At 42.4% G+C, this 15,447-nt stretch overlaps 1 protein-coding gene across 2 annotated transcripts in view; it reads left to right on the top strand.

Annotated features, from left to right (window-relative positions):
• The window catches only part of CSMD2 (CUB and Sushi multiple domains 2), a 1,405,803-nt gene that overhangs the window by 1,184,244 nt on the left and 206,112 nt on the right, over positions 1 to 15,447 (top strand). For both annotated transcript variants that reach the window (XM_077296071.1, XM_077296070.1), the window contains 2 exons: positions 9,968 to 10,162; positions 12,291 to 12,407. In XM_077296071.1, coding sequence (XP_077152186.1) covers positions 9,968 to 10,162; positions 12,291 to 12,407 — 312 coding nt within the window. The remainder of the gene's footprint in view (positions 1 to 9,967; positions 10,163 to 12,290; positions 12,408 to 15,447) is intronic.

Here is a 15,447-nt window from a genome sequence, read left to right as displayed (position 1 = left end):
GCCAGCTCGACCTGGAGACCTTTCCATCTCGGTCCCCAGCCAGGAACTAACTAACTTTCCCTCCAACTACCAGTTTTACCTAACTGTGAGGAGTGGCCTAGTAAATAGAACCTTTGCTCCCCCTGGTGGCTGGAGTGTGAAGTGTGTTGTGTGTGGTTGTGATACCTGGACAGAAGATCTCCTTTATTGCCTTCAGACGTAATATCACTCCCCCTAGTGGAAGAACAACATTACTGCAATGACCAGGACTCTGGGGCGCTGCACGTACGTGTCTGGTAGATATAGGTACAGTGTCAGCTATGGGGGGCATAGCTTCACTGCCTTTCTCCAGCCCCTGCCCGAGGTAGAGCAGGGAGATCTGCTCTACCACGGAGCTAATTAAGTGTAGTGTAGCTCCAGGTGGGCCCCTGTGAGCTGTGGGCCCGGGGCGGCCGCACCCTCTGCCCCCCTGGTAGCTACGCTACTGCCTCCTGATCCATTGGTCTCTGCCAGGACAGGAATTAATGTTACCCAATTTGCACTAAAGCAACAGAAAAATTTATTTGATAAGTGTAGTTTTGTATTTTTTTTTATAGCGGCATTTGCCTTTGATCAAATTGTATTTGTCAGACAACCCCTTTAAATATAGTTGTTAAAACTGATAAGGTTGATGTACTTATTTTGAAAATCAATGTTACAATGGCTGTAAATTCCTTTTCAAAAGTGTTTCTGTCTCATAGTTAAAAGTGCTCTAACTAGACTCATAAAATGTTCACATTTTCAAATTGTATTTGTCAGACAACCCCTTTAAATATAGTTGTTAAAACTGATAAGGTTGATGTACTTATTTTGAAAATCAATGTTACAATGGCTGTAAATTCCTTTTCAAAAGTGTTTCTGTCTCATAGTTAAAAGTGCTCTAACTAGACTCATAAAATGTTCACATTTTTTAACTTTGCTAAAAGGGCTTGTTATTCTGACTTGGATTTTGTAAGTAAGTACACTAGCCTCGTCAGGTCTGTAAGTTACAGTTTGTATTGTGGAGTCTGGTAACAGATCTCTTTCAAATTAATTCCTAACTGTGTATTGTGCCCTTTCAACCACTGACATCTTACTGAAAACTCTTGGTTAGATGTGGAACAGGTTGAGTTTACATAGTAACATAGTAACATAGTTATTAAGGTTGAAGGAAGACTTTAAGTCCATCTAGTTCAACCCATAGCCTAAAGGCCCCGTCTCACTAAGCGATTTACCAACGATCACGACCAGCGATATGACCTGGCCGTGATCGTTGGTAAGTCGCTGTGTGGTCGCTGGGGAGCTGTCACACAGACAGCTCTCTCCAGCGACCAACGATCAGGGGAACGACTTCGGCATCGTTGAAACTGTCTTCAACGATGCCGAAGTCCCCCTGCAGCACCCGGGTAACCAGGGTAAACATCGGGTTACTAAGCGCAGGGCCGCGCTTAGTAACCCGATGTTTACCCTGGTTACCAAAAAAAACAAACAGTACATACTCGCCTTTCGGTGTCCAGGTCCCTTGCCGTCTGCTTCCTGCTCTGACTGAGATCCGGCCGTACAGTGAGAGCAGAGCGCAGCAGTGACGTCACCGCTGCGCTCTCACTGTACGGCGGCACTCAGTGAGAGCAGGAAGCAGACGGCAAGGGACCTGGACACCGAAAGGCGAGTATGTACTGTTTGTTTTTTTTGGTAACCAGGGTAAACATCGGGTTACTAAGCGCGGCCCTGCGCTTAGTAATCCGATGTTTACCCTGGTTACCAGTGAAGACATCGCTGGATCAGTGTCACACACACCGATTCAGCGATGTCAGCGGGGCCTCAACGACCAAAAAAAGGTCCAGGCCATTCCGACACGACCAGCGATCTCGCAGCAGGGGCCTGATCGCTGGTACGTGTCACACATAGCGAGATCGCTATGGAGGTCGCTGTTGCGTCACAAAACTTGTGACTCAGCAGCGATCTCGCTAGCGATCTCGCTATGTGAGACGGGGCCTTAACCTAACATGCCCTAACATGTTGATCCAGAGGAAGGCAAAAAAACCTCATGTGGCAAAGAGTAAGCTCCACATTGGGGAAAAAAATTCCTTCCCGACTCCACATACGGCAATCAGACTAGTTCCCTGGATCAACACCCTAACAAGGAATCTAGTATATATACCCTGTAACATTATACTTTTCCAGAAAGGCATCCAGTCCCCTCTTAAATTTAATTAATGAATCACTCATTACAACATCATACGGCAGAGAGTTCCATAGTCTCACTGCTCTTACAGTAAAGAATCCGCGTCTGTTATTATGCTTAAACCTTCTTTCCTCCAGACGTAGAGGATGTCCCCTTGTCCCTGTCACCGGTCTATGATTAAAAAGATCAGCAGAAAGGTCTTTGTACTGTCCCCTCATATATTTATACATTAACATAAGATCACCCCTTAGCCTTCGTTTTTCCAAACTAAATAGCCCCAAGTGTAATAACCTATCTTGGTATTGCAGACCCCCCAGTCCTCTAATAACCTTGGTCGCTCTTCTCTGCACCCGCTCTAGTTCAGCTATGTCTTTCTTATACACCGGAGACCAGAACTGTGCACAGTATTCTAAGTGTGGTCGAACTAGTGACTTGTATAGAGGTAAAATTATGTTCTCCTCATGAGCATCTATGCCTCTTTTAATACATCCCATTATTTTATTTGCCTTTGTAGCAGCTGCCTGACACTGGCCACTGAATATGAGTTTGTCATCCACCCATATACCCAGGTCTTTTTCATTGACGGTTTTGCCCAGAGTTTTAGAATTAAGCACATCTTATTACTTCTACATGCATGTAAGTCAGTGGTCTTACTGTGAGTCAAACTCATGGTCTTTAGTCATGCTATTGGTTTAAGTAGTAAGGATATAGATAAAGTACATTTAGAGAAATCCCATACAATGTAGGTTTATAGCACAAGGACAGGGGAAGAGTAGAATCAAGGTAATGAAATATGTACAATCCACAAAAAATAGAACTAAAAAAAACATAGAGGGAAATATGGAGAAGATTCAAAGTATGAAGATGACACCACAAACAAATCTAAGACATTATAGTGAGTGGTATAGAATTCTACAATTAAGCTGCAAATGAAGCTACAGGCAGAGAAACAGGGCTAAAAAATATATAAAAGGAACATAGCCTGGGGTTAGCGATACAAACAGCAGTGCACCCATATATATGAAGCAATTCTTAGTCACTGTAGCTTTGTAATGAAATGAGACATCCAAGAACATTCATTTATTAATTTCTCTAACACTTTGACAGATTTGGCTCATGATCTCTCAATATAAATTACCGTATGTTTCTCATCTGCTCAGTAAATAGACCTTGTACACATGACAAACACTCATCCAATGTCTCTAGGTAGCCGCCAAATCTTCCCATCTGGTAGGTAACTCTGATGGGTTCATGGTACATGGCACAAGAAGATTATGGTTATGCACAAAGTATTCCTTTAGTGGGAAAAAATTAAAGTGGCCTAATAAAACGATTCTTAGTGAAGACTTCCACGGTTTATGGGCTAAAAGTTTAAATTCTTTTTTGAAGCTTTATTTTTTTTAAGCTGAATGTTAGGTGTTGAGTTCCCGCTGCTGCACAGGAGGAATCTCGGACCATGTCTGCTGTGGTCTACCATTCTACATCAGCCGCAGTCGAGCCTGCTCAGCGGAGACATCGGTTCCAGTGTCTAGCTCAGCCTGATACTCTGCAAAGGGTTACTGCTGCCTTTCCAGGCTCTGCTTTTGTAGCCAGCACTGGTCAGCGGCGAGCAGGCTTTTCTGGGACTAAGTCCTGCTTTGCACACACTGAGCATGCCCACGGGAAGACGTCTCATTGGAGGTCGGGGGTCACACTCTCAGGCCCTGTTGCAGCTCCTATTGGTTCTACAGGAAGGTCCTGAAGAGCTGCAACTATAAAAGGTTCGCATGGCCACACGGCCATGCGCTAGTATCAAATGTGTTTGGCTTATGCCAGTGGATACTATACCACTCTATACATATGTGGTGTGAGACTGTAGCGCTGGGACTGTACACTCAGGCAGGCAGTTAGCATCAGTGGGGGCAATTAGCCGTTAGCTTGCTTGCAAGCACAACCCTAGTTAGGGCTATAGTTTTTGTGTACAGCGTGACTCTGTGCGGCAACAGAGATCGCTTTCAGTTCACACGGGGTGAAGCTTAACCCACGTGTGAGCTCGGAGGTTATCCGCCATTACTTTGCAGCAGATATCTCTGCACGGTGGACCCCGGGCTGCGAACGCACCTTGTTGTTATCCAGCTATACTAGGTGTGTTCCGCTAGCCCTAACACTGAATGACATCATAGACATCATTATTATCACATAGAAAGAGGCGCAATGTGTCCTTAAGGTGGCCTTCTAAAAGAACGTTGGTCTTTACTTATAGCTTTTGCTATGTGCAAAGACCATAGTTTATTTTCTGTTTTAGTGTGCTACTAATTTTGGAGTTTTCATGTTACATATAACGTCATTTTGCTTTTGAAAGAATTTACAGAACAAAATGAAATATTTAGCTGTTAAATAGTGCAGGTCTTTATTGGAACTTGTTATGATTATTTAACACTGGACTCATTGGGGGACACATGCCCTCATCTGAAGTATGTGGTCGTTCCTCTCTTTGGTCCATTAAAACCCATCATTATATGCTGTATGTTCTATTTATCTAGTTTGGGAAACTGAAAAAAATTATCTGCTTGATACATAATTTTAATTTAGAAAATTTCTCTGCAAGGTATCTTTCAGGTGAGATTGCCAATCATCAGTTGTAATTTGTGGATGAACCTGTCAGCAAATATTCAATATCCTTCCAGTGGAAAGGAAGAATTACACAGCTCCCATTGAGATCAACTAACTGTCCATATAATGCATAGATTTTCTAGGTACTCAATACACTATATGGATCCCCACTTATAAACTCGGGATTGTATTGGCTTCAAGCCTCTGTTCCATCAGGTCCGAATATATATTTATACTCCAACCTGACGGACCAGGGGCTTGAAGTCAATGCAATCAGAGGTTTATTAGTGGGGATCCACATTCAGAATGCATGTATACATTTAGATATAGATATATAGAGAGAGAGCGATATTGAGATATATACTTTGTGTATATATATATATATATATATATATATATATACATACAGTATATATATCTAAGACTAATCATATATTAATCAACATTTGCAAACCAATATTGAGAGGAGTCAGAGGTGCAGCCCGGCACACGATTCAGACATGCTTCTTCAGTGCAATCTGACATCCCATCAAATTCAGAAAATAATGAGTCAAAACCAAATGAAAAGCATCAAGTCACAAACCAATGATAAGATATCATGAAAAGACCAGTAGACAATTAATTCCATTAAGTCCACTTGAAATTAAGTTGCTTGGATTACTTTTTGTTTCATAACATTTATTATAATCAGCTCAGAAAGGTTAATATCAATATTTCACCTAATGGCTTTTATCACTGTTAAACAGGTATCATGAATGTTTCATTTTGGTTGTAAAATTCAAATTCTATGCTCCAATTCCAGATATTGATTTAATTGAAAGGAGTGGACTGAAATTCAGCAAAGGGCAGACGATAATGACAACGATTCCGAAGTGTGCACACCATAAAGAGGTTGCCACATGAATTATGTATAATGCTGCTAGGAAAAAAAGGAATCTTATTAAGTTTTGGCTTTAAAAATAATTTGCATGTGCAGTTCTGTAGGACATATAAAAACAAAAGCACATACAGTACACTATAAAGTATAACTCCAGGTTGGGAACGTATGAGGAAACTTGTTGTCTTAAAGGGCTTTCCACTACAATGATATTAATGACTAGTGATGAGCGAATATACTCGTTACTCGAGATATCTCGAGCATGCTCGGGGGTCCTCCGAGTATTTTTTAGTGCTCGGAGATTTAGTTTTTCTTGCCGCAGCTGAATGATTTACATCTGTTAGTCAGCATAAGTACATGTGGGGGTTGCCTGTAACGAGTATATTCGCTCATCACTATTAATGACCCATCCTAAATAAGACATCAATATTAGATCTGTGGGGAGCTAAAACCCCGTACCTTCACCAATCAGCCACAAGCAACTTCTGCGGCAGTTGGATGTAAATAATGTCACAGATCGCAACAATACCGCTCCATTGTCCTGTTTAGTACCCTTGGGTACTGCAAAATGGCTCCTATTCAGATGACTGATGCTGATTTGCAGAACAAAGCAGTGGTCACTGACCATTGTGGTACAGCAGTGGTATTCTGCTTTACACATTGTTTACAACTGTCCTATACTGGAGCTTCTAGTGGCTGATTTGGTGGAGGGGCCAGGCTTTGCTTCCCCACTGATCTGATATTGCTATCTTAAGAATAGGTCATCAATATCCTAGTAGTGGAAAACCTCTTCAATAATTTTTTGTTCAACCATACAACTCTTAACCACACTTTCTAGGAGTGGATACTAGAGATGAGAGCAGGGTTGCCACTAGGAATTTCGGGGCCCAATACTGGCAAAGTTTTCGGGCCCCCCTTGAGACTCTGCCCAGGCTCCACCCCAGCTCCGCCTCCACCACTCAAACCATCCACAGTTTCACCACCCTCTCTTTGGAAAAACTCCACTTCTGTACCACATCCTCACCAGTCACACATTTACAGTTCCCATCACCACATAGTCCTTTGTCTTCGCTTTTCATCTTCATCCAGCACACACTGCCATCATTTCTTCCAGCCTGGACTCATCTCTGTAGGAAATAACACAGTTATGTAGAGCACATTCCCCAGTTTTTCATCAACCTCCACACTTCACCAGATGTAGAAAATAAGCGACCGTGTCGCCATGCACAGTAACAGGACATCTCTTCCCCAACACTGAAAACAGTATCCTCAAAAATAATATCCTTTAATTAGCCCCTACAGTAATAATATCCCACATTCTGGACCCCATGTGTTCTCCTATTCTGACTCATGTCTCTCCATACTTCCCCCATGTCTCTCCATATTGCCCCCAGTCATCCATAATAGTATAATGTACCCCATAGTCATATATAATATAATGCACCCCAATAGCATTATAATGCACCCTATAGTACTATACTGTACCCACAAAAGAGTGTAATGCACCCCCATAGCAGTATACTGCACCCCATAGCAGTATAGTGCACCCATAGTAAAATGCAGCAGCCCCATAGTATAATGCAGCAGCCCCATAGAATAAAGCAGCAGCCCCATAGGGATATAATGCACCCCATAGTATAATACAGCAACCCCATATATAAAGCTGCAACCGCATAGTATAATGCAGCAGCCCCATAGTATAATTCAGCAGCCCCATAGGGATATAATTCACCCCAAAGTATAATGCAGCAGCCCCATAGTATAATTCAGCAGCCCCATAGGGATATAATGCACCCCATAGTATAATGCAGCAGCCTCATAGGGATACAATGCACCCCAATGCCCCATAGTATAATTCAGCAGCCTCATAGGAATATAATGCACCCCATAATCCAATGCATCCCCTTTTCCTTGCTTCCCCATAGTAGTATAGTATGCCCCATACCGCAGCTTTACAGAAAAAAAAAAGGATTTTCCTTACCTGGCCGAGCTCCAGCGCTATCCTCTTCTCCGATTCGGCTGAAGCGCGCAACGTCATTCTGGTGTTTGACAGTGATGTCATAGGTTGGTGACGTGCGCACTGACATCAGTTGCCAGCCTGCGATTGGCTGGCGGCTGTTAACTGTTACCATGCGGGAGGAATCAAATGCAAGGCAGCAGACTTTAACTGCCCGAGGACGCGAGGTCAGTTACTGAGCGGCAGCATGCTGCCATTCAGGCCCAGTGAGCAGAACAGAGGAGGCACGCTCCAGGCCCCCTCTGTTCATCGGGCCCCGTTATCCAGTAAGGGCAGTAATGCCCTGATGGCGGCCCAGGATGAAAGAATCAATCCGCAGAGGAACCATTTTAAGTCAGATTTCCTGAAATTCATGTTTCCACATGAATTCAAGCACTTTGAGATTTGAATAACAATTTGCATAAAACAAACTTGCCTGGTACCATTCCCCACACTGTTCAAGCATCATAGATGGGCTATTATCTAGTGACCTCTCCATAATGGCCCACAGCTATGACATCTTATGAATTATCATACATTTTATCAGTACCTGAGTTATCAGAGATCAATGATTCCAAGTGGAGCACAGTTTGTACAACAGAACTGTTTTCCATCCCCAGAGTCACAGTCTCCTGTAGACTGTAAGTTCTTATGGTCAGTGGGGTCCTCTCTCTTTCTCTCTCTAACGCCTTCTCTCTTGTAGAGTGTAAGCTCTTTATGATCAGCAGAGTCCACCCTCTCTTAACTGTAGAGTGGAAGCTCTTATGGTCAGTGGGGTCCTCTCTCTTTCTATCTTGTAGAGTGTAATCTCTTATGACCAGAAGGGTTCTCTATTGATAGATATAAGCTCTTTTGTTAAGTGGGGTCCTTTCTCACTCTCCTCTAGAGTGTAAGCTCTTATGGTCAGCAGGGTCCTGTCTCTCCTGTAGAGCGTTAGCTCTTTTGGTAAGCAGGGTCATTTCTCGCTACTGTAGTGTGTAAGCTGGTATGGTCACCATGGTTCTCTTTCTTTCCTCTTCCCCCACATGTATTTTCCAAGCAATTATTGTACAAGCTTTCCAATATTGAGATTTGTGCAAATTTATCTGCTACTAACAGAGTTTTGGAGGAAAATTTTTGCCAGCGTAAATCAATACCATACAATTCCTAAAGACACCATCATAATGCTGTGTCATGACATAACAATGCCACCATGACACTAGCATTTATGTCTAAATAGCATTGTCACACAGTGCAAATAATGTGCTCCAATAACAGTTTCCTACAGCACCAAAAACAAAGCCATCTACATCAGTGCTTACATAACACATATTTCTATAGTGCAGATAAATAGTGCCAATTATTATCCCGATAAAATAGTGTCAGTCGTAGTGCACGTCCATTAATCAGTCCAATTTCCGAAGCAAATGCGCCAGTCATAGTGCCGAATCAATAGTGCTGAAAGGTCCTGAATACAATTTTGAACTTTTCAATCAGCACTTCCTTCTAAGAAAAGAATGTCTAGTATTAACATATCAAATCTGTACTCAAACCAACTAACAGGAACACTGACTCATGGGTGCGGATTTTCCATGCCAGGTTTGGTCCATTGTGTGTTTAAAGCTCTGTCACACTTCAGTAAAACACTTTATTGTCTGAATGGACTTGATACTTTCTATGCCTTAATGCGGCCTCCACATGAGCTACTCTGTGGAAGTAAGAATGATTTGAGACGTAAGGCGGTTTTATTCATGTTCAATCATTATCAGATGTTAATGATGCTTAATGATTGGAGCAATTTAGTGATGGCATTCTATAGTGTATGCAGGGCTATGAATATTGAATCTCTCTGCAATGCGGTTTCTCTCATCCTTTTCCCGATGTCACTAAGAAGTCACATATCAGGGTCAGTGCGGTGACTTCTGTCAGCTTAAAATGCATTACATTACACAATCCCAAATGATAACTCCTGGGGACATCTGATGAATGCTTAAATTCTCAGATCTGCAGAGTAGATGTCACTGACGGAGATTATTGCATTTATTATGTAATTTGTGAATACTTATAAATCTTAATATTCAAGCCAATAATGGACCCATTGTCTAGTTGATTATCACAATGTCTTTCTCTATGGTAATAATCCTTCAGATTTGGAAATCTAAAATTTATTGTGTTCTTTGGTAATTTGAGAGGTCATTTAGAAAGAAAATTTTCAATTAGTCCTTAAGTGTAATTTTTAATTGACTACCTAAAGAAAGAACAAATGAACAACTGAGACCTAGTATTACTGTCTAGATTGACAACTATGTATATTGATAAAATGTGTTTTCTCATTTTTCAGAAAATCCCAGAGAATCCTGTTTTGACCCAGGAGCAATAAAAAACGGCACTCGTGTTGGGAGTGACCTAAAACTTGGCTCCACTGTAACTTATTATTGCGATAGTGGCTATGAGGTTGCTGGGGCATCTACTCTAACCTGTGTGATGGGAGGCGATGGAAAGCCGATTTGGAACTTCCCACGACCTACATGTATCGGTAATATCCATTCTTTGTATACTTCATTCTACTGACTTTACTGATATTGTACTGATAAAATAATAATGGCAGTAAACCTACAGGGATAGAAAATTGTAAGACATTTTAGAAAATAAATAATTAGAATAAAATAATTGCATTAATAATTAATTTATCCAAAATGGTACTCAAATCATTAATGTAAGGGTTTTCTGAATTCATACAGAATTGCACAGAAAATTAAGGAACTTGTACCATGCTGAATTGCTTCTAATAGTGATGTACATTGTGTGAGCCTTAAGTTTTAAAAACATGTTGACATCAGATTTATTTGTGAAACCTCGCACAAGAAATAAACCCTAGTAGCATGTCATTAGTTCCCAATGGACTTATCTTCTGCTGGACCGACCACTAGTGATCATAACTGGATCAAAACTTTGCGTTAGAGAAGATCTTTTTACTGGTTCCTCTTCCTCTCACCTTCACCTTACTGTTGCGGTTCCTTAAGGATCAGTCCTAGGACCCCTCCTCTTCTCTTTGTATACTGCCCCTATCGGTCAAACAGTCAGTAGATTTGGTTTCCAGTACCATCTCTATGCTGATGACACCGAATTATACACTTCTTCTCCTGATATCATGCCTGCCTTTTTAGAAAACACCAGTGATTGTCTTACCGCTGTCTCTAACATCATGTCCTCCCTCTATCTGAAACTGAACCTGTCAAAACTGAACTCCTCGTGTTCTCTCCGTCTACTAACCTACATTTGCCTGACATTGCCATCTCTGTGTGTGTTCCACCATTACTCCCAAGCAACATGCCCGCTGCCTTAGTGTCATACTTGATTCCGAGCTTTCATTCACCCCCCACATCCGATCACTGGCTCACTCATCTTATTTGCATCTCAAAAACATTTCTAGAATTCGCCTTTTTCTTATTTTCGACTCTGCAAAAACTCTTACTGTTTCACTTATTCATTCTTGTCTAGATTATTGTAACTCTCTACTTATTGGCCTCCCTTTTACCAAACTCTCCCCTCTCCAATCTGTCCTGAATGCTGCAGCTAGGATCACATTCCTCACCAACCGTTATACCAATGCCTCTACCTTTTGCCAGTCATTACACTGGCTACCCATCCACTCCAGAATCCAGTACAAAACTATTACCCTCATTCATAAAGCACTCCATGGCTCTGCTCACCCTACATCTCCTCCCTGGTCTCAGTCTACCACCCTACCCGTGCCCTCCGCTCCGCTCAGGTTAGCATCCTCAATAATCAGAACCTCCCACTCCCGTCTCCAAGACTTTTCACGTGCTGCACCAATTCTTTGGAATGCACTACCCAGGTTTATATGATTAATCCCCAATCCCCACAGTTTTAAGCGTGCCCTAAAAACGCATTTGTTCAGACTGGCCTACCATCTCAACGCATTAACTTAACTGTGTGGCCCATTCAAAAAACTAAAACCATAATCAGGTTCCTCGCATCATGTTTCTCATACGCTTTATGCATTTAATAGCCCTCTATGTCTGTACTGTTACATATTTAGGCTGATAACCGGTTCATGCAGCTTTACATGAACACCCAATTCTTACATACACTATGGCTGGTCCGAACAACGAAAGCAATTGTTACCATCCACCTCTCGTGTCTCCCCATTTTCCTCATAGATGGTAAGCTTGCAAGCTGGGCCCTCATTCCTCTTGGTATCTGTTTTGAACTGTGTTTATTGTTATGCTGTAATGTCTGTTGTCTGTACAAATCCCCTCTATAATTGTAAAGCACTGCAGAATATGTTGGCGCTATATAAATAAAATTAATATTATTATCTTTGGTGACCTCGAGGTCCACTTTGACCTCATCTGTATTCAGCAGAATCAAGTATGCTGTACAATAAATATGTAATGAAATTTTAAAAAAAATTGTACGGTATTGGGGGAATAAATTTGAAAACTGGTGCAAAGCGAAAAAGCGCAACAATTTGAATGAAAAGGTTATTGGTTGCTACTGATGACCCCAGTATGCCCTTTTCCACTGTTCATAAATCCGTCTTTTGTGTAAATGCATAATCCTGGTTACATTGATAAATGATTAATTGTTGAATTACGATGTTGATGTCAGTGTGCGCTGTATCTCCATTTCTCATTTAGCCCCCTGTGGAGGACAATACGTCAGCCAAGATGGAGTGATCCTTTCTCCTAATTACCCTAGTAATTACACTTCTGGACAAAGCTGTTCCTACTTCATTGTTGTTCCTAAGGATTATGGTAAGAGAATTTCCTATATTTGAGAAAAAAAATAAATCATTATTTCTGGCATATGGAAGGAAATGTATGTAAATGTTTGGCATTAGGCTGATTTTCCTCCATGTACACTGTCAGATTTGCCGTTAGTTTAGGTGAAACATGCCCATATGTATGAAACTTCTTTATCCTTCTTTTATCAACGGGAAAGATGTAGTCCTTGTTTCGGCTAGTAAATAATACAATTGATCACTTTATTTATATTTTAAAGCTAAAGCAAAATTAATATTTTTAATATGCTATAACCTTGTCATATTTAATTCCTTAACCCCTTCATGACCTTGGGATTTTCCGTTTTTCCGTGTTTGTTTTTCACTCCCCTCCTTCCCAGAGCCATAACTTTTTTATTTTTCCGTCAATTTGACCATCTGAGGGCTTATTTTTTGCGGAACGAGTTGTACTTTTGAACGACATCATTGGTTTTACCATGTCGTGTACTAGAAAACGGGAAAAAAATTCCAAGTGCGGTGAAATTGCAAAAAAAGTGCAGTCCCACACTTGTTTTTTGTTTGGCTTTTTTGCTACGTTCACTAAATGCTAAAAAAAAAAAAAAATTGTGCCATTTTCCGATACTCGTAGCGTCTCCATTTTTCATGATCTGGGGTCGGTTGAGGGCTTATTTTTTGCGTGCCGAGCTGGCGTTTTTAATGATACAATTTTGGTGCAGATACGTTCTTTTGATCGCACGTTATTGCATTTTAATGCAATGTCACGGTGACCAAAAAAACTGGCATTTCAAATTTTTTTCTCGCTACGCCGTTTAGCGATCAGGTTAATGCTTTTTTTTATTTATAGATCGGGTGATTCTGAACGCGGCGATACCAAATATGTGTAAGTTTGATTTTTTTTAATTGATTTATTTTGATTGGGGCGAAAGGGGGGTGATTTAAACTTTTATATATTTTTTTTTCACATTTTTTTACTTTTTTTTAACTTTTGCCATGCTTCAATAGCCTCCATGGGAATCTAGAAGGTGGCACCACTCGATCGGCTCTGCTACATAGCAGCGATCTGATGTTCGCTGCTATGTAGCAGAAATGCAGGTGTGCTGTGAGCGCCGACCACAGGGTGGCGCTCACAGCTGCCGGGGATCAGTAACCATAGAGGTCACAAGGACCTCTATGGTTACAATGCTGAAGCATCGCCGACCTCCGATCATTTTAAAATGCGCGCGTGTCCAGCCTCCCGTGACGTCACGGCTTGTGATTGGTCGCGTCGACCATGTGACCGCGACGCAACCAATCACAACGCCGGAACGTAATTTTAAAATCCTGAAGGACCTGAAATTACGTCACAGCTTGCTGTGATTGGTTGCGTCCCGGCCACATGGGCGGCGCGCGACCAATCACAAGCCGGGACTTCGCGTAAGGAAGTTAAAGCGCGAATTTTAAGCAAACAACGCTGCCGGTTCCCTCGGTAAGGTGCAGGCTGCGTCGGAGAGGTGAGTATAGCAATATTTTTTATTTTAATTCTTTATTTTACACATTAATGTTGTTTCGATACCCGATACCACAAAAGTATCGGATCTCGGTATCGGAATTCCGATACAGCAAATATCGGCCGATACCCGATACTTGCGGTATCGGAATGCTCAACACTACTTAGGAAGCAACAATGTTTGACTATCAATTTCACATGCTGTTGTGCAAATGCAATAGACAACAGATGGAAATTACTGGCAATTATAAAGACACCCTCAATAAAGGAGTGGTTCTGCAGGTGGGGACCACAGACCACATCTCAGTACCAATGGTTTCTGGCTGATGTTTTGGTCACTTTTGAATGTTGGTTGTGCTTTCACACTCGTGGTAGCATGAGATGGACTCTACAACCCACACAAGTGGCTCAGGTAGTGCAGCTCATCCAGGATGGCACATCAATGCGAGCTGTGGCAAGAAGGTTTGCTGTGTCTGTCAGCATAGTGTCGAGAGGCTGGAGGCGCTACCAGGAGACAGGCCAGTACACCAGGAGATGTGGAGAAGGCTGTAGGAGGGCAACAACCCAGCAGCAGGACCACTACCTCTGCCTTTGTGCAAGGAGGAACAGGAAGAGCACTGCCAGAGCCCTGCAAAATGACCTCCAGCAGGCCACAAATGAGCATGTATCTGCACAAATGATTAGAAACCGACTCCATGAGGATGGTCTCAGTGTCCGACGTCCATAGATGGGGGTTGTGCTTACAGCCGAACACTGTAACTCTGTGCAGGTCGCTTGGCATTTGCCACAGAGCACAAGGATTGGCAAATTCGCCACTGGCGCCCTGTGCTCTTCACAGATGAAAGCAGGTTCACTCTGAGCACAGATGACAAAGGTGACAGAGTCTGGAGACGCTGTGGAGAGCGATCTACTGCCTGCAACATCCTTCAGCATGACCGGTTTGACAGTGGGTCAGTAATGGTGTGGGGTGGCATTTCCTTGGAGGGCCGCACAGCCCTCCATGTGCTCGCCAGAGGTAGCCTGACTGCCATTAGGTACCGAGATGAAATCCTCAGACCCCTTGTGAGACCATATGCTGGTGCAGTTGGCCCTGGGTTCCTCCTAATGCAGGACAAGATGAAGGCATTGAAGCTATGGACTGGCTAACCCGTTCCCCAGACCTGAATCTGATTGAACACATCTGGGACATCATGTCTCGTACCATCCACCAACGTCACGTTGCACAACAGACTGTCCAGGAGTTGGCGGATACTTTAGTCCAGGTCTGGGAGGAGATCCCTCAGGAGACCATCTGCCGCCTCACCACGAGCATGCCCAGGTGTTGTAGGGAGATCATACAGGCACGTGGAGGCCACACACACTACTGGGCATCATTTCCTTGTCTTGAGGCATTTCCACTGAAGTTGGATCAGCCTGTAACTTCATTTTCCTCTTTGATTTTGAGCATCATTCCAACTCCAGACCCCCGTGGGATATTTGTTGTGATTTACATTCATCATTTTTAGGTTTTGTTGTTCTCAACACATTCCACTATGTAATGAATAAAGATTTACAACTGGAATATTTC

This window comes from Ranitomeya variabilis, chromosome 3, assembly GCF_051348905.1.
Source record: "Ranitomeya variabilis isolate aRanVar5 chromosome 3, aRanVar5.hap1, whole genome shotgun sequence".
NCBI classification, from domain to species: Eukaryota; Metazoa; Chordata; class Amphibia; order Anura; family Dendrobatidae; genus Ranitomeya; species Ranitomeya variabilis.
This window is presented reverse-complemented; position numbering and strand designations above follow the sequence as displayed.